This window comes from Eptatretus burgeri, chromosome 7 (genome assembly GCF_056783735.1).
Source record: "Eptatretus burgeri isolate ZD-2024b chromosome 7, Ebu_testis_v1, whole genome shotgun sequence".
In the NCBI taxonomy this organism is placed as follows: domain Eukaryota; kingdom Metazoa; phylum Chordata; class Myxini; order Myxiniformes; family Myxinidae; genus Eptatretus; species Eptatretus burgeri.
The window spans coordinates 85,418,874-85,445,373 of NC_140967.1; the positions used below are offsets into that span (position 1 = coordinate 85,418,874).

Here is a 26,500-nt window from a genome sequence, read left to right on the forward strand (position 1 = left end):
ACAAACCACATATATATATATATATACATATATATATATATATATATATATATATATATATATATATATATATATATATATATATATATATATATATATATATATATATATATATATATATATTTATACATATTCGCGCCCGCCGGCGTGCTGACCGCCACGTAATCCCGAATCGCGGCACGTCACCCACCGGACGGACAATCCAGTTGTGACCCTCTCGGACTAACGCCGGGAACCAGTCACGGGTGGACCTTTCGGTCTCACCGCGATCGAGCCAATCAGCCCCCGCGTGGGATAGGGTTGCTCGCCAAATTCGACCTACCTAAGTACCCACGCGGAGGGTAGACCGGGCGATCGCACCTCGCCGCAGGTCGACTTCGGACACGGGCCACTTAAGCGACCCGTTCCGTACTATCGGGATAACCGAGCGGTGTTATCGTCGGCCTCGACGGTTCGATTAATTATCGGGCGTATTCAGCCCACTACCAACCCTTTACGTGAAGCAAGATGAGGATTCAATGAAAGAAATGACGAAGCGAAGCGGGAAACAGTTCAACACAAAGCACATTTATTCGCGCTGAACGGAAAGCACACATATTCAATTCCACCAAAACCACATAGAAAAGAAAAACACAATGCAATTTACACAAAAAGCAAATGCGACAATGCAGATCTAATACCGATTACGCGAGCACACGGCAACACTTATACAATTTTACTTCACAGACGGCGCCGACAACACACATTCCCAAAAACAAAAGAAAAGAGAACCCTCAAAGATGAGGCGGGCCTGAGGTCGAGACCGGGTCGGGCCTACCCGTCTGGTGATGAGACGCGGAGCGGCGATGGTGCCTCAACTCCGCGGGCCTCGCGGGCAGTGTCTGGTAGGGGGTGGGAAAGGGGCCCCCTTGGTCGCACTATCTCAGCGCGGGGGGGAAACAGGAGGGGGTTGCTGATGCTCGGGGTATAGAGGATTTCCACTCTGCCTCGAGTCCCGCGACGAGCGTCTCCACCTCGGCCAGGTCGCGCCGTCGGCCTCCCTGGTGTGCAGCTCCCTGCACGACGCGAGCACCCCCTCGTCTGCCCTCGCCGCCTCTCCACAGCTTCGTCCCCTTCGCTCCGACTCCAACGCACACGACGACGACCAACTCCTTCTTGCTTCTTCTTCCCAACTCCACCGCCCGCGAAGTCTTAACTCTCTATTCACTTGACTGACGAACGCGGTCGCTTATATAAGCCCCGTGGCTTCGCTCTCTCATCTTTGACCCCCTCCCTTCGACCTTTCACCTCGCTCCCCATTGGCCCGAGAAAAAGTGGGCGTGAATGCTTTTTGATCCATAAATTTGCATATAGCGATCGCCCTCCAACGCCCTGGAGGCGGGGCCAAATCGCCCCTCGCTCACCGATTGGACGGAACAAAAGTGGGCGTGTGTCGTTTTTGATCCGTTTTTGAAGTGGAAAATCCGTGGTTTTGTACACGCTGTTCGGCGCGCGCCCTGCACGAGTCCAACACCGGTACCCACAAGTGGCGCAAGAACAGTGGCGATGCGACGGTTGCGAGGTGTGACGTGAAGCGGCGCCACGGTGGGTGGTTGATGTTGTGGTTGGTGGCGGTAACAATGGCGGTTGGTCCAAAATAAAGATAGTAAAAGAAAAACGGCTATCCTGAAGAGTCGCAGCACGCATGAATGACATTTATTCCCACTAGACAACGGGTTTGGGCCTAACTACACATATACTTACCGAGATATCTCACCTAAGGGACCTGAATGGTGGTTTGCGAATTTGGTAACCACAACAATATATATATATATATATATATATATATATATATATATATATATATATATATATATATATATATATATATATATATATATATATATATATATATATATATATATAGCTCCTTCTAACCACTGACTCACTGACTGATATTAAAGATCGTTACCTTCCGGTTGCCGAAGAAAGCTGAAATTTTGCGTGCTGATGGACATCAAAGCCTTCACACCAGGAAAAAGAAAAACAACACAGAATCGTCAGACAACATTCAAAAATGAAAATATAAATAAATGAAAAACATCTTTGAAAAAAAAAAGTGAATGAAAAAAATGCAAGTGAGTGACACGAGACAATGGGGAAGCTCGGAAAATTTTGCATGCCGATGGACTTCAATGCCTATCCACCAGGAAAAAAAAAATCACAGAACGGTCAGTGCCCACACGTAGGCTGTCCGAACCCATGTCCGATGTCATGGTATGGGTCTGTGCAGTTGAGTTTACATGGCTGGTTTGCGAACCCTGCACTTCGACACACAGCGAGCTATTGCGATGTGAGACCGAAACTGCACTGCCCATGCATCATGACCTGGGTGTTGGAGAGGGTGAGCATGCCAACAGGTGCACATGTGTGGTGAGCAAAGAATATGTTGTTCCTGTGTCTGGTGCATCGTATGGACATGAAAAGAGGTGGAGGAATGCATACGATTGTGCAGCCAGTAGAAACAGACTGCGTAGGGGGCAGAGCCACGGCAGCACCCCATGGGTTGGCGAGCAGGAACCCCAACAATAATCCAGTGGCAGAGAAGGCAGGACGGGAACTGGAGGACAATCTTCTTTGCCGCGAACCACGTGGAGGTCCTGTCACACATTTGGCCCTGTCTGTTGCTGCTGCATGACTCAACTCGTGCTTTCGTTCCCAGGCCTTTCCATGAGAGAGTAATGGACAGAGAGACAGGTTCTCCAACGTACAAATTCTCCTGTCCAATTGGCTATGTCAGACCAATCACTCGTATAGACAGCGGTCCAATTCCTGTGATGGGTCCCCCAGTTCTGTCCTAATCACTGGCTCTGGGACAGATCCATGAGCTATCCCAATGCAGAAATTGTCAATGCCGAATTCAGGCACACGCCCTGTTTCCTCAATGCCCGCTCTGAAACATTCAACTCGACAGACACCTTCTGAAATATCTAATAGATTAATAATTCAGTTATAATGCTAATATTTGGGGGTAGAATAAACTCATGTGGCTGGAGAGTGGTCTTCCCTTTGATACCTCTGAAAATGACATCAACAACAATGTATTTTCCACATGGACAATTTATACTTTTTCTCGAATTCCAATGTCATCCACCCATGTGAACTTTGTTCGCATGCCCCAACATTATGCCCTGTATGCATGCCATATGTAGCGATTCCAATGCACATGTTCAGATTGCCTTCGCAAAGACACCATGGTTATTTTGAACTTCCGTTTCGGGATTTGCCACATGTGTGGACGGACGTCTTATCAGCAGTTTCTCCATCCAGTTCATCCAAGACAAGTTCCCCAGATCTGATATGTTGTGTTTTGTGGTTTTGTTACCTCTGCCACCGAAGGTGGAAGATTATGTTTTTACCCCTCTCTGTCTTTCTGTTTATGTTTGTTACTTGCAAAATCGAAGATTTTTCAATTACATTGGTCAGTCAAATTTGTTATTCTGTCTGTCTGTCAATCGCCTGCAAGTCACAATTTTAAACCGATCTTCGTGAAGCTTCACCACATGGTATAGTTTGACATAAGTAAGAAACCTATTGTTTTTGAGGTCAAAAGGTGAACATAGGCCAAAGGTCAACAGAATCTTCTAAAATCCTCAATTTTCATCCAATTGACTAGAAGTTTGAAGAGGATTTTCATCTCAGCAAACTGAATTCAACCAATTATTTGAGGTCAGCGTTGGCCAAAAGGTCAACATAGGCCAAAGCTCACAAACTTCAGTGGTATTCATAAAATCCTCAATTTTCATCCAATTGACTAGAAGTTTGAAGAGGATTTTCATCTCAGCTTACTGAATTCAACCAATTATTCTCGGTTAACTTTGGCCAAAAGGTCAACATAGGCCAAAGCTCACAAACTTAGGTGGTATTTATAAAATCCTCAATTTTCATCCGATTGACTTGAAATTTGAAGAGGAGTTACATATTTAGTCATTGTTTTTTCAACCACCAATTTTTGTTGAGGTCAAATTTGTTTAATAGATTTTGCAAGTATCGTGCTCCGCACAATGTCTTTTTCTTGTTACTTGCAAAATATAAGATTTTTCAGGTATATTGTTCAGTCGATTTTGTTATTATGTCTGTCTGTTTGTCTGTCAATCGCTTACAGGACACAATATAAAACTGATCTTCACAAAACGTCACTAGGTTGTAGAGGTAGTCTCAACTGAGAAGCCTATTGATTTTTGAGGTCAAAGGTCATCTTGAGGTTGAGTTTCTAAAATCCTCATTTTTCATCCAATTGACTTAAAATTTGAACAGGATTTGCAAATTGTGTTCCTGAATTTGAAAAACAACTATTTTTGAGATTGAAAGGTCAAAGGTCAAACTTCTAAAATCATCAATTTCAATCTGAAAAATCATCAATCATTAAAATTTGTCAATTTTAGTCCTAATGAAATGGAAAATATGATGTACCCATGGCATCCTTTAGAGAGGGGGGTTCATTTTGCAAGTATTGTGGTTTGCATGACGTCTTTTTCTTGTTTGTTTGAATGTTTGTGTGGAGGACATCTCAAAAAGTTGTGAACGCATTCGGATGATATTTGGTGGACAGCTTGAGTGTGTGACAAGGACGAACTCATTAGATTTTGGTGAAGATCCAGATCCTGGTACTATTAATTTTTTGAAGTGATTCTTCACCTTTGAGAGATAGCATGCTATATATCGTTTTTGGCCCTATCTCAAAAAGTTATTGGGCTCGAGATGTTCCAATGGATCAGGCATTGCGTGGCGGAGGTATGCACTCTACAGAGTGCCCTTCTTGTTTTAATTCCTACTTTGCTGGTCGTGTTTTTCATCAAATGTTCTGTCCCAAACCGTATCCTGTTGTGTTGAATCGTCGAGTCTGTATCACTGGTAAATTTCGGCCTACTTGTGAAAATCGAGTTGTGTTTCTTTTTTTAAACCCACATGTCTCATTTTTGCTCCTTTTTATCCCAGGTATTGTTACTTATGATCCCTCAGTTCAGTCTGATTCCCCTCCTCGCTCAAAAAAAAAAAAATACAAACAAAATAACGCTCTTCTTCACTCGGAAAATAACAAAAAACAACAGGAAAAAACCAAACTCGATCTCCCGTGCTCAGTTACTCCATAATTCCCTAAACCTTCTCCTTTTCAATCTCACCAAACAGAGTATTCATTGAATAAAATCTCTTCCTTTTAAAGTTCTTAACATTGAAAAAAAAAACACTTCAAAAATGTATTTTAAAATGCCTTACTCTGCTTATTACTCCATCAGCACCAACTCATTCATTCTTCTTCAGCATTAAAAAAAAAACCTCTTCCTTTTCTTTTTCACAAGGCTTTTTTCCAAAAACCTCTTCACTGCAAAGTGCTTCGTTCATCCAGCCTCCTCTCATATATTACCAAATTTTTCTCCAAGCCTTAAACCAAAAAACATTCTGACTATCCCACCCATGAGGTCTGCTGCAGGTTATCCAGTTTGGGAATTCTGAGACGTCCATTTTGCAGAAGTTGTGCACACACACACACGATAATTTTCTCTTCATGTCCATTCATGGTGTCCAACCCCTCGACATCAGGACTCCCTCATCTGCTTCACCCTCAGCCTGCCCCCTCTCAGATACTCCCACCCTGCTCCCCCTCCCCCCATTCCTCCTGACTTTGTCGCTGCAACTCCCCCCCTGGCTTCATTCCCTCCCCACAAACAACTGACTTCCCCCTTCCCACACCCTCTCCTTGCTCTTCTCCATATTTCTACAACTGATCAGCAGCTCCTCCCTTTGTCCCAAACTGTGTGGACCTCAAACATCCGAGGCCACCACTCCAACCTCACAGATCTCTCAATCAAAACCGCTGCCGATAAACTGGACATCATCTGTTTAACAGAATCCTTTCTCCTACAGGACATCCTTCAAACATTTAAAGATGAGGTTTAAATTTAAAACATAGAGTATAAATTTAAAGATAAAGATCCTTAGTGTCACTTCCTGGCCATTGTCTCCTTAGGTATGATCGACTTGAACCCCGTGTTGGTGGGGGAGTCACACTATACATCAAAAACACCATTTCTCACTTTCCGAATACTGCTCTTACACCTCCCAAACCTCAGGAGTACATCTGACTGACTTCCCCTGCACTCCAACCTCATGTTTGTTTATGCGTTGTACCATCCTCCCAATAATAACTCCTCCATATACATTTACTCATTTATTCCTCTCTCTCCTCTCTCTCACATATGGTGATTTCAATTGTCATCATGTAAATTGGCTGGTGTTGGTACCTCTCTCATCAGCCATTGCATTTTTGCAAAGACTTCTGTGACTCCATCTGTAAACTTTCCCATCCAGCTTTCTGTCGATGGCAAATCTTCCCTTCTGAATTTGGTGATGACCAACTTCCCCACCAATGCATCTCGCTCTTCCTCTGCCCCAATTGGTTCATCTGATCACGTGCTTGCAAACATCACTCTGGCCATTCTCAGAGAACAGCATCATCACCGGTGAGTCTGGCGGTTCACTCAGGCAGATTAGCAGGGACTCCAAGCAGCCATGTCACTTCAGGACTGGTCTCCTATATCTATCACCTCTGATATTATAATTTAGCCTGGTAATTCTTCCAGAGAAACCAACTCTCCATTATGCACATATTTGTCCCATCTCCTCTTCCGTTGTCATACCCATCCTTCCACCTATATGCCTGGTGTTGGCTTTGTGGTTTAGGGAGGCGGGCTTTGGATCCAAGGGTCCCGAGTTCAAATCCCGCTCAGCTGTTGAATAAATACCAGGTGGGGTCAACTTGGCCTGTCATCCTTCCGAGATCGGCAAAATGAGTGCCATCATGCTGGTATACTGTGTCGGAGTGGCGACCCGTCGAGGATTGTGCCTAAGAGCCAAGGAGACTGCTTAAGCAGCACCAAGGCTCTGCATAGAGTATGGTCCCAATCCTCCTCTCTCCTCCCACCTATAGTACACAGAAAAATGTGGTGAAGCAGTTGCCTTGAAACAACTTGCGTTCTCCTCCTGGAAGGCAACCTCAGTGCATTGCAAAAAGCACTCAACAAGTGTGTATCCACTTTCAGGAGAGCCAGAAAACAACATCTGTCCAACCTCAAGAACGAACTTTCAAATGTCTCCCTCCACAAACCTGGTGGTGCCTTGTTAAGACTGTCTCTGGTGTATGATCCCCCTCCTCAAATGGCACCCCAGTCAATTCATGAGAAGGCTGAAAGTCTCAATTCTGTGTTTGCTTCCAAATATTGTTTCCAATCCTTCACTCTCAGTACCCATCATTCCCCATTGCTCATGGACTTTGTATTTTGCACTTTAGAAGGTGAAGGTTATTTCAATCCATGACTCTGCAACTGGACTAGACGGCATCAGCTCACGCATCCTAAAATCCTTCTCTGCCGCTCTTGCATTTACTCTCTCTGCTCTTTTTACTCATTTGCCCTGTCAACTTCCATCCAGTTGGAAATCCACCAACATCACTGCACCACATAAAAACTGTGCAAAAACTGATCCCCTTAACAAGAGACCGATCAGCTTACTTCCAATTAACAGCAAGGTCATGAAATCCATCATCACATAGTTGTCAAAATAAGCATCAGCTTTCTGGTAATGGGGCACTGCATTAGCAGCACAGCCACACTTCCAGAAAACGAAGCAATCAGCACACATAGGCTGCATATGAAACAACTCCACCTTTGATATGCTGTTTCTACTTTCCCAACAATGGATGGAATCCGTCCTCACCAACCATCTCTTTGGAAAAATCTCCTTTACCTCTTTGCTGAGGCCTACACTTTCTGCCGAGACATCCCTCATTCTTCAGATAGACATGCAATGGCCTCATCCCCCTCTTCAAACCTTCAAAAATAAAACACAAGTTGGTTAAATACTTGGAATATGTCTTTCAATCCTGACAAATCTCACACACTATCTCTCTCTGAAAGGACCGTCTGGCAAACCCCCCTCCAAAGCCAGTCACCAAGTAGGCATCCTCCTTCACACAAAGTCCTTCCTTGGCAGTCCCGAACTCCTATCCATCGACAAGGCCTTCATTCGCAGCTTGATGGAATACTGCTCTCCCCTCTGCATCAGCTCATCTGCCTCACACATTACCTCAGCTTGACGCTGTGGAAACAAAGGCCTTCAAGATTATTACCTCCGCCACCGAAGGTGAAGTTATGTTTTCACCCCTTTCTGTCTGTTTGTTACTTGCTAAATCTTAGATGTTTCAAGTATATTGGTCAGTCGATTTTGTTATTCTGTCTGTCTGTCTGTCTATTGCGTACAGGTCACAATTTTAAACCGATCTTCACGAAACTTTACCACATGTTAGAGTTTGTCATAAGGAAGAAGCCTATTGTTTGAGGTCAAAAAGTCAACATTGGTGGTATTTCTAAAATCCTCAATTTTCATCAAATTGAATTGAAATTTGAAGAAGATATATATTTCAGGTCACTGAATTCAACTCACAAATTATTTTTGATGTCAACATCAACCAAAAGGTCAACATAGGCCCAAGGTCAACAACTAAGGAGGTATTTCTAAAATCCTCAATTTTCATCAAATTGAATTGAAATTTGAAGAGGATTTGCATATCAGGTCACTGAATTCAACCGTCCATTATTTTTGAAGACAACATCGGCTAAATTTCTTTGTCTTGTTGGAAGCTGAGGCTATCACTTTACCATTGCAGACATGATGGTATATCTGGCTTCTACTGTCTCCTTTCTGGTCTTGCACCCTCCATCACATCTACCACCACTGCTGTTTACACTTCAAATAAAATTCCAGCAATTAAAGATGAAATGAGCCAGTAATTACAAACTCTAAATAAATAATAAATAAATAAATAAAAAAACCAAACCAGGTTTATTCAAAGAAAAATAAAAGTTCTTGAAACATGCAACTGAAACAAAAATTCATCAATGTGGAAGATCTGATGCTTTTGCACAACAATGTAAGTCTTTGTATTAATGAGTCTTCTCTCAATGCATTTCTTTTACTTCGATGATGAGGTGAAGTTACTTGGTTCATTTTAAACAAGAAGCAAGCCAACCGACCGTCTCACAAACGTTTTGAGTGCTGGGCACCATTTATCTATTGACTTACCGTTTCAAAACATTTGAGTGGTGGGAGAAGGAGAAAAGATCCTCCAAACCATAGCAGCCCTTGCATAAATCCTCAACTCACAATATAATATAAACTGTAAACATTTACACTGCGATGATTAAAAAAAAATTGTCCGTGTTTAGCGATACAGTACAATCCCTGTTCAGTTATGAAAAAAAGAGCAACAAAACAATTTTTAAAAAAACAAAAAACATTTCGAACATCTTCACAACTTTCATCCAAAAATACAGTTAGTGTTTTCTTAAGAAAGTTCACCAAAGATATAGTCATGCAAAAAGGTATCTTACAAAACAAAAGGTCACATTTCACACCAAGGTCAGACAAAGACAAAAAAAACCACACACACACACACACACACACACACACACACACACACACACACACACACACACACACACACACACACACACACACACACACACACACACACACACACACACACACACACACACACACACACACACACACACGCTCCATTGAGCAACAAAGAAATCCCAAAGGACAAACAAACAGTCTCCTCCTCACTTCAACATGGAGAATACAAAGCACATTTGGTCAATGAGGATAAACCGCTTCCCAATAAAATTAAGTTTGAATATTAAGAAGCACTCATTCATTCAAGGCAATGTCCTTGTACGGAGGATGAGAAAAGTCAAAGGAAGGTTTTGGAAGAGCACTTGCATTTCAATCCGATACAGTGGAACTGTATTGCACGGAAATTATTGCACAAATTAGCCACGTGTGCTTTTCAAGGCACCAGACTTCACACAGTGCTGCGGCCTCGCCACGAGCCGGCTTCTAGCCGGTGCCGTGACTGCTCGAGTCAAACACGCCCTTTCGGAAGAAGGAAACGGTCTCACAGACCGTGTACTTGCATATATTGGGTCCCACGTTTTTGAGGTAAAGAGGTGACGATGGAATATTCAGCATCAGCTTAACAAAGCTCTGCAAGTATGCCTGCAAAAGTGTAGAGACAAAGATTCCGATTTATATGGTTTTTGGACATAACAGAGAACAAAGAATACAGGTTGGCAAAAAAAGGATAAGAAAATCTTGGAAGCATTCATATAAACACGTTTTTGGTTAACATGTTCGGGCTTCCGATCTGAATACTTGAGGAGTGATCATTAAAGTACAGAAAAATGGTTCTATTCAACACCGTCACTCACCACCTCCACCCCAACCTGATGTGACGTCCCATGGAAGCAACAAACTGAAGCACACCATCCTCTCCCACAAACACAAGACAAAGTATTCATATTTATAGGCAAGATAGTTCAGCCTTCAAAAGATAGCAAAAAGGGCAAAGTTGCATGAAAAATGAAACGGTATCCAACAATCAGGATGAATGGAGGTGGGACCCCTCCTCTCCCCTCTTCTCTTCTCTCAATTTGTGTAACATTTTAAAAAGGGAAGCTGATGTTCATGCCCAACAAATATGCATACCGATTATTATAATATTTCCCCTTGGTTTAACAATTTCTTGTGAGATTGTTGGCTTAAAATCCATCAAGGGATTCAAGTTGTTGTTTCACACAATAATCAAAGCGAGATGAAGATGTTTGAGATGAACAACGAACACCACGGGGTGTTCGTGACAGTAAATAGTTATGAAGAAGAACATGTGGAGTTTAAATTAAACTTGCATAACCCGCGCTCTGCGCGACATGTTGGGGTGGGTGGGTGTGTTTGAGAAAGGAACTGATGCAGAGTATCAGTGGTAATTTTACTTTAATGCAGTAAAGTGGAATACGATTTCACCGTTTCAGAACCATTTTATTTACTTTTTTTGCACCATGCACCTCATATGGTCTTTGAGATAATGTAAGCCGAATATCACGTTACTAGAGCGCAGAACAAAGTCGAAGACAGAGCGACACGAAACCACAAGCTCGGAAATAATATACAAGATAAAGCAAATGAAACATCATAAAAATGTTATTAAAAGCTTGTAAAGTAAGAAGCAAATTAATTCAATTATGATGAATGTTGGTTCAATTGGGAGGTAATGAGAAAGGAAGAAATGAAGAATGAACCAATGAAGGAAATAGGGGCAGAATGAGTTCGTGATTTATTTATTTATTTAGAGCAAAAATATTTCTTTTTTGTTTTGAGGCAAGGAGGGGGAAATAATATCAAATTGAGAAGGAAGAAAAAGAACACTAAGGGAAAGCAGAATGAGGCATATATCTTGAGAGGTTTACGCGAGTCTTCATGGAATTCTTGACTCCACCGAAGAGATCAGGAAATCCTCTCAGGCTATGGCATTGTGCTCTAAACTCCTATTTACATATGATAGGCCAATAGGGCGTCACCCTATGGGCTTCTGCAAGCAGTGTAAGGTTCCCAAAGATTTGGATCACATCTTCACACAATGCCCTCAGTACAGGGGACCCAGATCGCACCTGTTCCACTTTGCCGAGAGATGGGGATCAGCTGGTCGGGTGTAATGGATATACCGTGCCAATTGAGCCAGAAGCACCCTCGACTCTGCAAATCATTGTTGAAATTTATAAAAGAAACGGGTCTAACAATATAAAGTCCCCCATACTTGTCTACTCCAGCCGAAGTGTTTCGGTGCGTGGCGTATATAGAGCCTCACTGCTCTTGAAACGCCATTAAAACCAAATGAAGAACTCTTCATGGAGAGGTGCTTGAAATTTGAGTGCGAGATGGACGCTGTCATGGCACCTTATACAAAGGTCTATAAGGACATGCAGAACAATGCAAAGCAGACAAACATCACCTCCTCCTTCACAAAGTCTGACAACCTGAAGCCAGGGATGTCAACGTCATCTCAATAACCTCCAATGCAATCAATTATCATCATCAAAAGCAAGTACAATTTGAAGTGTTTTTCATTTTTATGACTATAGTTTAGGCAAAAAAGTCAATAAATATTGGAGTCAGTTCCCTCAACCCTACTTTTCCCATAACGTCTTAACTTTGTACATCGCGATTTTGCCCATCACGGGGTTTCTCAAGAAGGTAACCCCCGTGAACGTCTGCTGTATTTCATTTCAGGCTTTCGCGATTTTTGAGCTGCGATGAGTCATTGTTTGCGTCCGAGTGTACGATTACCTCTCATTATGAACCTTTACTTGTTTCTCACGCATCGTTAATTGTAGTAATCAGACCAGCATAATATGGAAACGAAGCTAAATTTAATATAGTAATGAATTGTCATTGAACAGGAAATGACATTCGGAGATCTTGTAATACTAGATCTACAAGATCTAGTCGACACACAACAGTTAGTAATGGTGCCGAAACATAAAACTATGTACAAAATTAATCATGCCAAAAGGCAGAGAAAGGTTTTGACATTTTGCGAAGAAATGGAGTTGTTAGATACATCGGCAAGAAGTGAAAGTGTGGCATCTGTGGACCGCCATTACCAGATCAATAAATCAACTCTGGAAACGCGAGTTAAATATCCGTGGAAGGGTTCCTGCTCACAAAGCGCAAGTGTCCCATTCCACGTAATCATCATATGGAAAGGATGGAAAAAGTGTTTAATGTTTGGATTGAGGACCAAACAGAAAAAAAAATGTCTTTGAGCGGACCGGTGTATGATAGATATCATTGTGGATTTATTTGGATTTTGAGTGGACCGGTGTACGGTAGATATCATTGTGGATTTACTCGGATTTTGAGTGGACCGGTGTACGGGAGAAATCATTGCAGCTTTACCAACGTTTTTACGAAGCTCCCGGGATCAAAGGCTCCAGTTCAACCATGATTCATGAAACTAATCGAGGCGAAGGGATTTATGGCGGAGCAGGTTTTTAATGCCAAAGAGACAGGATTATTTTGCAAGACGATGTCAAGTTGTACCTTCCTGTCCAAGCACGGATGATCTACTCTGGATCAAGGTGGCTAAGGATCGTTTTACCCTTCCTCAGTGTGGCAATGCAGTCGGCGACTTTGTCATGCTTCTGATGATCCAACAGCCATCGCAAGTTCTACATCCACATCTTTCTAACCTCCACCCGCCTCCCATAGCAGCGTGATCATCATCTCCGAGCTAGTGTCTCGTTTTCTATATCTGGTAGAGTACAGTACGAACGAATATGATATACATTTACCCTCATCCACCTTGCGATTTGTAATAAATTTAAAAGGGAAAATTCTTGTGTTTTTGTTTAATTTACAGGGTTCTTCTTTTACATTGTGTTTACATGTGTATTTCAATGTTAACATGATATATATATATATATATATATATATACATATTGTGACGTCCACGGGACTTGAACAGTCCCGCCAACGTAGAATGAGCCGAAACGATGGAGGCGGTTCATTTATTTATAACCCAAACATGGCGGTTCCGCAAACGGGACAAGGAAGGTGGCACGAGTCACTTTTCACTGAGTTGATGATGTTTATTCGTTTTTATTATTACCAGAAATAACAAGACTCGGCAAGAAGAGGGATCCGGGGCGATTCGACGGGATGGTGTGGGATCGGGCGTGAGGAAAAACACAGACAATTCCAATGAATATAGAGATCTCAAACCTTCTAAGGCGCCAAGCGCGCACGCACACACACACACACACACACACACACACACACACACACACACACACACACACACACACACACACACACACACACACACACACACACACACACACACACACACACACACACCGTAGCTATTTCTGGTGGTTAGGCTGGACCGTGGTGTGGACGCAACTGTCCCTGGATCGGCGTCGGACGAGCTGGCCTTGCTCTCGTCAGGGGGGCAGGAGAAACCGTGGTGCTGTCGACCTCCTGGTCTTGGCTCAAGTCCGCTCACAGCCGCCAGGGAACCAGTTCTGGCGCCAAGTTGCGAGCAGGAGAGGGAGCCAGGTCCGCCCGGCGTTCGACCCCGTACTCCGAGTCAGCAGAACCCCAGAGCCAACCAAGGTGAGGCACGAGGCTCAGCAAGGCTCCAAGACACGATCAAGAACACGATCGAATCAGCACAACAACAAGGATGCTACCCGCGCAACAGCCTCCCCACCAAAAAAACACGATCTTTTGGTTGTAATCTTCTTCCTCTTCCTTTTCGACCCCGAACAGAACCTTTTTATCCTCCTGTCCTCGTCACTTCCAATCGAGCCGTTTATTGGCCCACCGCCGTCGCCTTCTGCCAATCGTGATCACGGGGCGGAGCCATCCGCTGCACTGTCCTGTGACGTCACGGCCAGTCTCCAGAGAATACCAAAAAGGGGTTTACGCAGACACACTTACCCTATCCCGTGTCCCTATCTAATTACGTGACAATTATCATTTCCCCCCCTTGAAGAAATGAACATTTACTAGACAACTTATCACCACTGAATTGCTACTTATTACATCGAGATCCTGGTAGACTCGAACAGCATGGCATACCTAATTAAACATCCTTATTACCCTTTGAATGCATACCCCCCCCCCCTCAAACGTAACACTGCCCCCTCCTCTGGTACCGCAGCTCCTGCAAGGTATATCACAGGCGCTACCGTACCAGCCTTAACACTTACTGACTCACACCTAATTAACCTAACGAAATAAAGTAGGAGGGGCAATGGGCAGCGAGTCGCAGCTAACTTACCTATCCTGCTTAATGTACTACCCCCTTATGGCCTTATCCTCGCCTAAACAATCATTCGTTTTTTTTTTTGTTTTTTTTTTATTTTATCACATGAGAGCACTGAGCGAAGTTGCACTCCATCTTCTGGATCATCGCTCTTGCCCAGCACTCCTCCAGTGATCTGGGGAGGGGAAACAAAAGGTTCCACAAAAACACACTTATACTTTACATTCCTACTCTAAGCCTTAACGACACTATTCACAGGATATTTACACTTGACCGCCTCCCCCAGTGGATGCTAATAGACCCAGCGTTACCTGGGGAGCCAATTTTCAAATTTGCTTGCCCTAAAATTATGCGGACATCATGCCCTTGCTGCTCATGTCAAGTTGTGCGGGATCGAGTGGGACTCACACATCTTCACAACACTCACACCATGGTCATCATCACATTTCTAGGTCATGGTCCTCATTTTAATCATGCAGGCTGAATCCCATCATGGCCGTGGGGTGGGTTACCACAAGATGATGGGTGCATCTCAGGTGCAACCATGCCCACAGGTAAGCGTTAGTCCAACCCGGACGTTTCTCCGCCCCGCTCCCTTTGATTCCCTCCCCCCTGGTAGCCATCAGCTCTAATCCCATACAACACTCTGGAAGGGGTCTCACTGGCTCCTCTGGCCTTCCTGGGTCACCAAGGTCCTACCCGCCTTGGTCGCCCAACCAGACCCTCTCCCAGTTGACTCCAGACACTGTCACCATTAGCCACCAGGTGGTGAATCTCCTTGAAGGGGGTCGCAATTCACGCTCACCGTGAGCTTCAGCAATCCCTGTGGACAAGCACATCATCCCCACCCACAAAACCCACATGACTCCCCCACCCCATCAGCCTTACATGTGACACCTGCATTTCTAACACTTTGCCGACCATGACCTTCCCTGTTACACCATGTCGAATGAAAAAAACAATGTGTGTACCATACATTTCACTTCTTCACTTAAAACAACTCACACAGCACTTCTCACCCGATCCAGGCACCAGTCATTGGACAGCCACTCGTGCCCGCTTTGTTTCCAATTACCCACTGTCCCGATTGTCACTCTAAAACCCAGCAGAACTTACAAACCCATGCCAATTTTCCCACAATTCATTTTTTTTTTCCACTAAAGGAGGCACTTCGCCACAATCTCACCAGCCGTGCATGGCCCTATATGCTCAGCCCGATCTAGTCTCCCGGACCCCCGACAGTGATCTCCGGACCCGACCTATGAAAGGGCATCTCGGATAGACCTGGCGGTTCAGCAGGAGGATTCACCCTCTCCGAGTCTAAAAGTCTATTGGAGGGTCCCTCCATCGCCGGGTACCGGCAATATCGTTGCATGTGTCCTCTTCGCCCGCACCGGAAACAACTCCCCATAAAAGGCCCCCGTGAGTATCGGTGAAATGTCTCTTCCGGTTCCGGACCCCCTCGGCCATAATCGAATTGCTCTATTGGCTGGGCTGGACCCCGCCGCTTTGGCGCACTAACTACCGGATTACCCTTTATCAAACTTGACAGTTTCTGGCAAATTTCCTGAAACATTTGGGTAATGCCAATTTCTCCCAGCCCCCCTCCCTGATCCTGGATCTCCGCCTGTCGGATCGTCACCGATGGCCTCTCTGGAACCCGACCCGGCCGACTCCACGAGGCCAGCCTGGCCGCGCACTCGGCCGCTCGGTGAACGGTGGGTGGATCCTGTAACTCCACCAGCGCTCGGACCTCAGGGTCAGGAAGAGCAGCTAAAAATTTCTCGAGTGCCAGTCTGTCCCATGCCTCCACTGTAAGGTCCCGATACGCGATCCTGACTGATTGGTAAATGTCCTGTGCCAGCTCCTGCACTGTCTCACCCGGCTTTAATCTGCGGTGCTGGAGCTGGGCCCGCACCAGATCACAGATCGCTGCAAACCCAAACCGACGGCTCAACGCCTCGCAAATGTGGGAGCTGGTCAACATCCCCTCCGCGATCACGTTTAACACATCTGCGGCTGGTCCCCGCAACGTTGCCACCAAATTCCCTGTACGTTCCTGCTCATTCCACCCGTTTAGTCGGGAAATGCACTCAAATTGCGTCAGAAAAGCTTCAACGCTCCCTGACCCGTCGAAATTTACCAGGGGGATCACTTTTACGGTGGCCCGCTTCTCAGTTTCTCCGTTGTCCGAATCCAGCCCAGGGATCAAACACCCTTGTGGCTGCGTATCCAATTTCGGAGCCCACTGTGGCCAAAGATGTTTTGTGGTGAGGGTCTCATGGGTCAATTTTGCCTCCTGTTCCAAACGTTGAATGGACCGATTCACCTCTTCCCGCAGGATCTTCTGGGCCCGCACAACCTCCTCCAAGGCTCCGTCGTGAGTTTGTAGCTGCTCCTCAACCAACCCGGACACTCTACTTACAAAAGACGGCTCTACCAGGCCTTTATCCAAGACTTCATCTTGGCTCATAATTTTATCTTGTTCGTCCAAACGAGCCTCCAATCCTTTTACCTCCTCCGCCAAATTCATCCCTTGCTTCCTCAGCTCTCCCCACTCTTCAACTTGCAGCTGCATACAAGCATCCACACAGGCACGATGACGTTCCAGGCTTTCATCCACTTTATCAACCCGAATGTTCGTTGCATCAATTTTATCTACCAATTTTTTCATATATTTTCCCCCTCCAATGTAATTTCTACCTTTGTTTCCTCCAATCTATCCTCGAATTTACTTTGTATTTCTCCCAATTTAACATCCACACACTCCTGCATCTCAGTTTTCATTTTCTCCATCTTTTCCCCCAATTCATCCCTCATTAAATCAATCCGTGCACCCAACTGTACCCCCATTACCCCCAATTGATCTGTCATTTCTGCCCTCTGTGTCACGAATTGATTTTCCATTTGTGCCGTCATTTCTGCCCTCTGTGTCACGAATTGATTTTCCATTTGTGCCGTCATTTCTGCCATTTGTGCCCCCTGTGCCATCATTTTTGCCCCCTGTGCTGTAATTGCACTCATTAAACGTTCCAACATTGTCCAGATCGTCATCGTGCCGGTTTCCGGCGCTGCCGGCTCCGTTACGGGCGATGAAGCACGGTCCACGCTCGGAATGGGGGAGGTTCCAACCCTACCCCCATCTCTCCCTTCTTCCCCCGACTCGCTGCCAGACACGTGGCCTTCCTCCTCAAACATCTGCACATCCGCCATGGTGCAGAAGTCCCGTTTGCCGCCAATTAATTTAAATTTGAAAAATCCCGCCAAAATTTTCCCGCGCTCGCGTGCTTTTCTGTAGTAATTTTATATTCCAATTCGTGGCGAGATTTTAATCTTGGTATGTTCTCCCGATACCAAATATAATTTAGAGGGGTTCGAACATCCAACACCCTGACGTCCACGGGACTTGAACAGTCCCGCCAACGTAGAATGAGCCGAAACGATGGAGGCGGTTTATTTATTTATAACCCAAACATGGCGGTTCTAATCGCTCTACCGCAAACGGGATGAGGAAGGTGGCACGAGTCACTTTTCACTGAGTTGATGATGTTTATTCGTTTTTATTATTACCAGAAATAACAAGACTCGGCAAGAAGAGGGATCCGGGGCGATTCGACGGGATGGTGTGGGATCGGGCGTGCGGAAAAACACAGACAATTCCAATGAATATAGAGATCTCAAACCTTCAAAGGCGCCAAGCACACACACACACACACACACACACACACACACACACACACACACACACACACACACACACACACACACACACACACACACACACACAACGTAGCTATTTCTGGTGGTCAGGCTGGACCGTGGTGTGGACGCAACTGTCCCTGGATCGGCGTCGGACGAGCTGGCCTTGCTCTCGTCAGGGGGGCAGGAGAAACCGTGGTGCTGTCGACCTCCTGGTCTTGGCTCAAGTCCGCTCACAGCCGCCAGGGAACCAGTTCTGGCGCCAAGTTGCGAGCAGGAGAGGGAGCCAGGTCCGCCCGGCGTTCGACCCCGTACTCCGAGTCAGCAGAATCCCAGAGCCAACCAAGGTGAGGCACGAGGCTCAGCAAGGCTCCAAGACACGATCAAGAACACGATCGAATCAGCACAACAACAAGGATGCTCCCCGCGCAACAGCCTCCCCACCAAAAAAACACGATCTTTTGGTTGTAATCTTCTTCCTCTTCCTTTTCGACCCCGAACAGAACCTTTTTATCCTCCTGTCCTCGTCACTTCCAATCGAGCCGTTTATTGGCCCACCGCCGTCGCCTTCTGCCAATCGTGATCACGGGGCGGAGCCATCCGCTGCACTGTCCTGTGACGTCACGGCCAGTCTCCAGAGAATACCAAAAGGGGTTTACGCAGACACACTTACCCTATCCCGTGTCCCTATCTAATTACGTGACAATTATCATTTCCCCCCCTTGAAGAAATGAACATTTACTAGACAACTTATCACCACTGAATTGCTACTTATTACATCGAGATCCTGGTAAACTCGAACAGCATGGCGTACCTAATTAAACCTCCTAATTACCCTTTGAATGCATACCCCCCCCCCTCAAACGTAACAATATTGTACATATATACTGTCACGAATTTGGGAATTCGATTGCACACAACATTCAGGTTCCTTTAGTCAGCTATGTCGATAAGTGCTTGTTCCGAGATAGCTCACCTTCCATTGTTTAAATGTTCAGAAATCGATGAGATGTGCTGCGGATTGATTTAATAATAAGGGAACGAACAATGGAGACATCCCTCCCCCTCTTCTGTGAAGAGCAAGAAGAACCCTGCCGTCCCGTGACTCATGATGTCAACAACTCCCTCCCACCCGTGGCTGAGCAGAGGATGGAGCACGAGGGCATGAGTCATGAGTCACGCCAGGAGCGGGGGAAGGGCGGGAGAAGGATAAGAGGAGATCTTTTCTTTGTTCGTGTTGGGGAGTTGGAGTAGTAAGCTTTTTGCTTCGGCAGAGAGTAGTCGTTCAGCAGACCGTCGAGTCCTGCTTGGCTTGCGTTAGGGTTGAGGCCTTCGGAAGCTTTTTTGCTTCGGCTGGCTCAGTGAGCTTCGGCTGAGGCCTGGCTCGGGAGGAGGCTTTTTGCTTTGATGTTTCCGTGAGCTTCGGCTTCTGCTTGGCTCGGGAGAGCTTTTTGCTTCGAGCTGCTTTGCTTGGAGGAGAGTTGAGCTGGTCGCTCGGTTCGAGCTGCGAGTGGTGGCTTCTTATTCTTCTTAGTCCGTGGAGCTCTTTGTTCTCCATTTTGGTTCCGGCTTGGTGCGACTCGTCGACCTTTTCTTGGAGGTGGTTCCTTGGGGGAAGCGGCGCATCGACGGGAAGGATCGGCGCCTCGTCTCACCAGCACGTGTTGAGAAGCGCGGGAGGATTCGCAGGAGCTCGGGAAGGATCGCAGCTCACGGCGATTGGATCCAGCTCGCTCTCGCTGGAGCCCAGGTCCGAACAACTTGAAGACCACACGAGGTGGAGAGGTTCGAGATAGGTTCTGGGTTTCAGCTCACCTGTCCTCCGAGCTGGAGCCTGTTATTAAAGGCCTCTGCCACCATTTCTTGGGTGTGTGTGTGTGTGTGTGTGTGTGTGTGTGTGTGTGTGTGTGTGTGTGTGTGCGCGCGCGCGCGAACGTGTGTCCGTGGGCCCGTCTAATAAGTAGGAAATTAAGTGCTTTGTGTGCTGTAAATGTTTGCATTGCATTTCGTATAGATGGTCGTAGTTCTTTTGTCATGGTTTTGTTGCTTGTATAATTGCATACGTGTTTTGCCTTGTTTAATTGCATTCCTGCTTTATTATAATAAATGTCTGTGTGAATGTAAACCTGTTCGTTGCGTCCTCTTCCCTTAATTGAGCTGCCATCTTGCACTCGGAATATAGTTGGTTTTTAAATAGCCGGTAAAGTGATCGGGTCCAACGGGACTGCGCGATAATACCCCGCTCGGTTATCCTAAAAGGAAGCGAGCTGCTTAAGCGGCTCGTTTCCAAGTGGTCCCGTTGAGGTACAATCTCTCGGTAACCTACCCGCGCGAATAATTAGGTAAAACGAAGATTTGGCGATCGGACCCTGTAGCGCGGGTTGAGTACGGACAAGGTTATGGTGTGGTTAAAAACACACCCGTGGCTGGTTTCCGGCGTTGATCCGGAGGGCCGCGACTGGATTGTCCGTTCGGTGGGCGAAGCGACCGCTATTGGTTAGGCGCGGTCGTTCGCACGCCGGCGGGCGGAAATCTACAACAATACATACACATAAATGAGGCAGGTTGGATGTATGACAAGGATGAACTTATTACATTTTGGTGAAGATCTGAATCTGGATACTCGAATTTTTTGAAGTGATTCTTCACCATTAAGAGATTGTGCCAAAAATGATATATGGCACGATATCTCAAAAGTTGTGGATGGATTCGGACAAAACTTGGTGGACACATTGGGTGTGTGACAAGGAAGAATTATTTCAATTTTAGTGAAGATCCGAATCTGGATTCGATAATTTTTAAGTGATTCTTCACCATTGAGAGATAGGGCCAAAATGATATATAGCATGACATTTCAAAAAGTAGTTGAAGGATTCGGATGAAACTTGGTGGACAGATTAGTTGTGAGACAAGAACAAATTGATTTGATTTTGGTGAAGATCCAAATAAAGATACGAGAATTATTTAATTTTCAAAGTGATTCTTCACCATTGAGAGATGGTGCCAAAAACGATATGTAGCATGCATGATATTTCAAAAAGTTATTGGGCCCTATATGTTCTACTGGATCAGGCATTGCATGGCGGCGGTATGCGGTCTACCGAGTGCCCTTCTCATTTCGGTTGTAATGCGTTTATTTCTGGCAGCCGTCAATCTTCCTCTATATTTCCTCGAAACCAAGGAACCGAACCCACCTTTTCCCATTGGCCCTTGGTTTCCACGATCATAGTTTTAACCATCGCGACATTTTCCAGGAACCTAACCCTCACGATATTGTATTGAGATGATGGACATGATGATGATGGAGGAGATGGAGATGAGATGTTTACTGAATTGAGCAATAAAATAAAGTGCAGGTGCTTGTTTTAGCCTTGCATCAAGAATCAATTTGTTTTTGATTTAAAAAAGGGATACCTAATTAATCACTAAGGGTAATATTGTTACGAATCTGGAAACCATTCGCATTCATACATACAGTTGACCCAAAGTTTAATTATTTCGATAAGTATGTGCTTATAGTTAGAATCCCTACTTCTGTCTAATAGGAATTACCTGTGTGCGCTACGAGTTATTTTGTAGTCAGGTTTATTACATCCTCATCAACAACAACAACGACACCACCCTCACTCGACCCGGTCGCCATTACGCACGTGTTCGGGACCACGGACGTGAGCAGAGGTTTCGTCACCTCAGGGCTGGCTCCACCTTAGCCAGATGGAGTGTTCGGCCTGACCAATGAAGGGCCGCTACGAGTCACCTGACAACCGACCATCCAATCAGGAGGCGAGGGCGAGGAGAAGAGACCCCTCCCACCTCTGAAGGGTAGAGTGGTGGTCAGGACGAGTGTGTGGTACAGGATCGTGGCGATAGCGGTCGGCGGTCTTGATCTCGATTGGTGTTCTGCAGGATCGTGGTTCGAGCGGTCTGCGGTCCTTTGCGGTGGCTTACTATGGTGATGGTGACCGAACAGTGTGGTGGTGCTCGAGCAGCCAGGGTCGTGGGCCGTGGACTTCGGGTTGTGGGTTTGAGTCCCACCGTGGTGGTTTGAGTCGGTGTGACCGCACGAGGCGGAACAGATACCCCGGCCCAGCCCTATCGAATAGACCTATGGGGTCCAGTTTTGTGTGTGTGTGTGTGTGTGTGTGTGTGTGTGTGTGTGTGTGTGTGTGTGTGTGTGTGTGTGTGTGTGTGTGTGTGTGTGTGTGTGTGTGTGTATGCGTGTGTGTGTGCGCGCGCGCGCGCAAGTAGAAATTGTGTAAGTGATTTCCTTTGCTAGTACATTGCCTGCCTTTTATTCGTGATAACTCTGCTCTGTGTCCCCCTCCCCGATTATCGTTATAAATAAACCCCTGTAAAATGTTCCAGTTCGTTGTTCGTGCTTTCCTTCATTGGCCTAGCATGGTGCGTATTGAGATTAGTAAGGCCGTTCGGGCCGGTAAATTTTTCATTTGGTCCGGTGTAGCTTTGGTAACTTCCGCTCGGTTACGCCAGATCCGAGTCGGTGATAGCGACTCGATTCGGACAAAGTCGGCCGAGGGTGTGGTTTCCCCGGTAGTTGCCGGCGTGAGTACTTAGGTAAATTGAAGTTAGGCAAGTGGACCCTACCTCATGTCGTCAAAATATTGGCGACCACGGTCCTCTCAGTGACCTGTGACCTTTCGGAGTTGTCCGAGAGTCACGACCTAAATTCCGGGTGTTCGGTGGGAGACGACTCCACTGCTCCACCGAGTGGTCGTTTATCGCCACGGACCCCCGGCCCACAACAATCTGACATACTTGTTATGAAATTTGCGCTCGTCTGTATAAATAAAATGCCGTTGTGCTTTTCTGTTTCCTCCTGCATCTCCTTTCTCACCATTTCTCACATCATTAAACATGTCTCACAATTCTGCTTACAACCTGAAAATTCACGTGATTTCCATCCATTTCTTTTGAAGTAGACATTTCTCATGTCATGCAGGATGATGATATTCTGGTGGGTGGTGCGACCAACACCATTACATCAGGGGATTATGGTCTTCCCATTCTATGGCCCTGCCTTGGTGAAGGAAGATTAAGTGCCACTGATTGGTTAAGTATCGTGAGACATCCGCGTCAGAGGTGTAAACAGAATTGGGGACCATTTCCACGTGACATCAATACCCAATGGTTGTTAACTGTTGACATATTGGTCACTCCGTCGTGGAAAAATTGTCTGCTTGCATTCATGCAAAGAAAAATTATGGTTCAGTCTATTTGTGACTTTACCCTGATGCGAAGATGGTGAAAACTGTCCCCTTCAAAGGCTGGTGGCCAACATGCTGACAAGCAGCACAACATTTCTGTCTTTTGCATCATCCCATCAGAGTGACAACACAGCAGTTCTGCCGCCTGGTCCCAGTCCTGGTGCGACTAATCATGAAAAGTCAGTCAAGCGCTTTCCCAAATTTGAAAGCTATGAGGAGTCACAACGAGTTACCTAATAATTTGGTTATTACTTCCGTTACCGAAGGTGGACAGAGGTTATGTTTTCACCCCTGTCTGTCTCTGTCTTTGCATGTGAGCAGGACATATGAAAAGGTTGAATGGATTCAGATGAAGATTAGTGGACAGATTGCGTATGGGATGAATAACACTGAACAACAAATTTCAAAATTTTTTTTTTACTGGAGATGTGTAAAGTGATTAAGACTAATTTGGGTACGCTGATTTCAAAAATCATAACCGTTTTGCTGTATCACGTCAGGATTTTCAGGAACAGAAATATTCCCATTGCCTAGAAGTCAGGATTTCAATGAAATTTACATATGTCTTTAACATGTCTATTTCGTACAATTGTTGTTAACTTGTGTTATATTTCTTTCTTTCAGATAAAGATGAGTAGGCGTTCCTGTACTAATCATCCTGACAACTTCTGTTATGTCTGTGGTCGGTATACCAAAAAAGATCAACAGCGAAGTATATCTACAGCAGTGAAAATGAAGGCCACCTACTTTCACTACTTCGGGTGTAAGGTGGGGGACCAAGAACAGAGCTGGGCACCACACATCTGCTGCACAAGCTGTCACACAACCTTGACTCAGTGGTTGGTGGGCAAGCGCAGCATGCCATTTGCGGTGCCCATGATATGGCGTGAGCCGCAGAATCATCATGATGATTGTTATTTCTGCTGCACAAGCATCGCCGGCTTCAACAAGAAGAATAGAGGTCACATCAAGTACGCTGACTGCGTCTCTGCTCGTAAACCTGTGCCTCATGATGACGAGAACCCCGTTCCAACACCTCCAGCTGATCAGAACATAGCTGTAAGCAGTGGTGAAGAGGATGGTGATGATGAACCTTTGAACCCGACACTCAAGAATCACACCTTCTGAACCAGGGAGACTTAAATGATCTTGTAAGAGATCTCTCGCTGTCAAAGGCGAAGGCAGAGCTGCTTGGATCAAGGCTGCAGCAGTGGAATCTACTTGAACCTAACACCAAGATATCCTTGTTCAGAGCACATCACAGAGACATGGCTGAGTTCTTTGAGATGGAAGACACGATGACATTCTGCAGTGACATCAACGGTCTGTTGAAAGAACTTGGGTGTGATCACGATCCTGCAGACTGGCGCCTCTTCATCGACTCGGGGAAGAACAGCTTGAAGGCTGTTTTGCTCCACAATGGCAACGAGAAACCATCAGTCCCACTGGCTCACGCGTTCGGCATGACAGAGACCTATGAGACTATGCGGCAGCTGCTTGATTCCATCAAGTACAATGACTTCAACTGGCACATCTGCGGAGACTTGAAAGTGGTGGCGCTGTTGTTAGGGCTGCAGTCAGGCTACACGAATACATGTGCTTCCTTTGTCTCTGGGATAGCAGAGACGACAAGAATCACTGGACGAAGAAAGATTGGGAAGAGCGAAAAGAGCATGTACCTGGTCGACACAACGTGAAGCATGTCGCCCTTGTCGACCCAGCCAAGGTTTTCCTTCCACCACTCCACATAAAGCTCGGCTTGATGAAAAGTTTTGTACGGGCAATGGATCTGAATGGGCGTGAGTTTTTATACCTCAAGGAAAAGTTTGGCAACACCTTGTCGGAGGCCAAGATCAAGGCTGGTGTCTTTGTTGGACCGCAAATCCGACAGATTATGAAGGGACGAAACTTTTCCGACAACTCTAAACCCCAAAGAGCTGGCAGCGTGGAGGAGCTTCAAAGCTGTGACGGACAACTTCTTGGGGAACGAGCGCGCGGACAACTATGAAGAAATAGTGCAGCAGCTGCTGGAGTCCTTCAGGAAACTTGGCTCCAGGATGTCCCTGAAAATCCATTTCCTACACCAGCACCTGAACTTCTTCCCTAACAACTTGGGAGCAGTCTCGGACGAGCACGGCGAGCGATTCCACCAAGAGATTTCACTCATGGAGACGCGTTACCAAGGGCGGCACAACCCGAACATGATGGGCGATTTCTGCTGGTTCCTGCATCGTGAAACTGACACAGAGCAGCACAACGCAAAGCCAAATGCCTAAAGCATTTTTAATTACATTCTAGTGGAGTTTTTCTGTAATTTCTATAATTTTGAAGCATTCATGATGAAATAAATGAATAAATGAATTTTTGTAAATTTCATTGAAATCCTGACTTCTAGGCAATGGGAATATTTCTGTTACTGTAAATCCTGACGTGATACAGCAAAACGGTTATGATTTTTGAAATCAGCATACCCAAATTAGTCTAAATCACTTTACACATCTCCAGTAAAAAAATTTTGTTGTTCAGTGTAATTGATTTGTGTTTGGTGAAGATCCGGATCTGAGAATTTAAGGGATTCTTCACCATTGAGACATAGGGCCAAAAACGATCCATCCATCCATCCATTGGGACCATACTCTGTGCAGAGCGTTGGTGCTGCCTTAGCAGTCTCCTTGGCTATTGGGCACAATCCTGGACTGATTGCCACTCTGACACAGGATACCAGCATGCTGGCACTCATTTTGCCAACCTTGGAAGGATGACAGGCAGAGTCAAGCCCACTTGGTATTAATTAAACAGCCGAGTGAGATTTGAACTCAGGATCCTCAGATCACAAGCCCACCACCCTAACCATTAAGCCAACACCAGGCAT

General features: G+C 45.6%; 1 protein-coding gene across 2 annotated transcripts in view; it reads right to left on the reverse strand.

Annotated features, from left to right (window-relative positions):
- Positions 1–8,858: 8,858 nt before the first annotated feature.
- Positions 8,859–26,500, reverse strand: part of KIF16B (kinesin family member 16B) — a 131,061-nt gene continuing 113,419 nt past the window's right edge. For both annotated transcript variants that reach the window (XM_085889351.1, XM_085889352.1), the window contains one exon: positions 8,859–10,095. In XM_085889351.1, the coding sequence (XP_085745477.1) occupies positions 9,937–10,095 (159 nt within the window). In that variant the 3' untranslated portion in view covers positions 8,859–9,936. The remainder of the gene's footprint in view (positions 10,096–26,500) is intronic.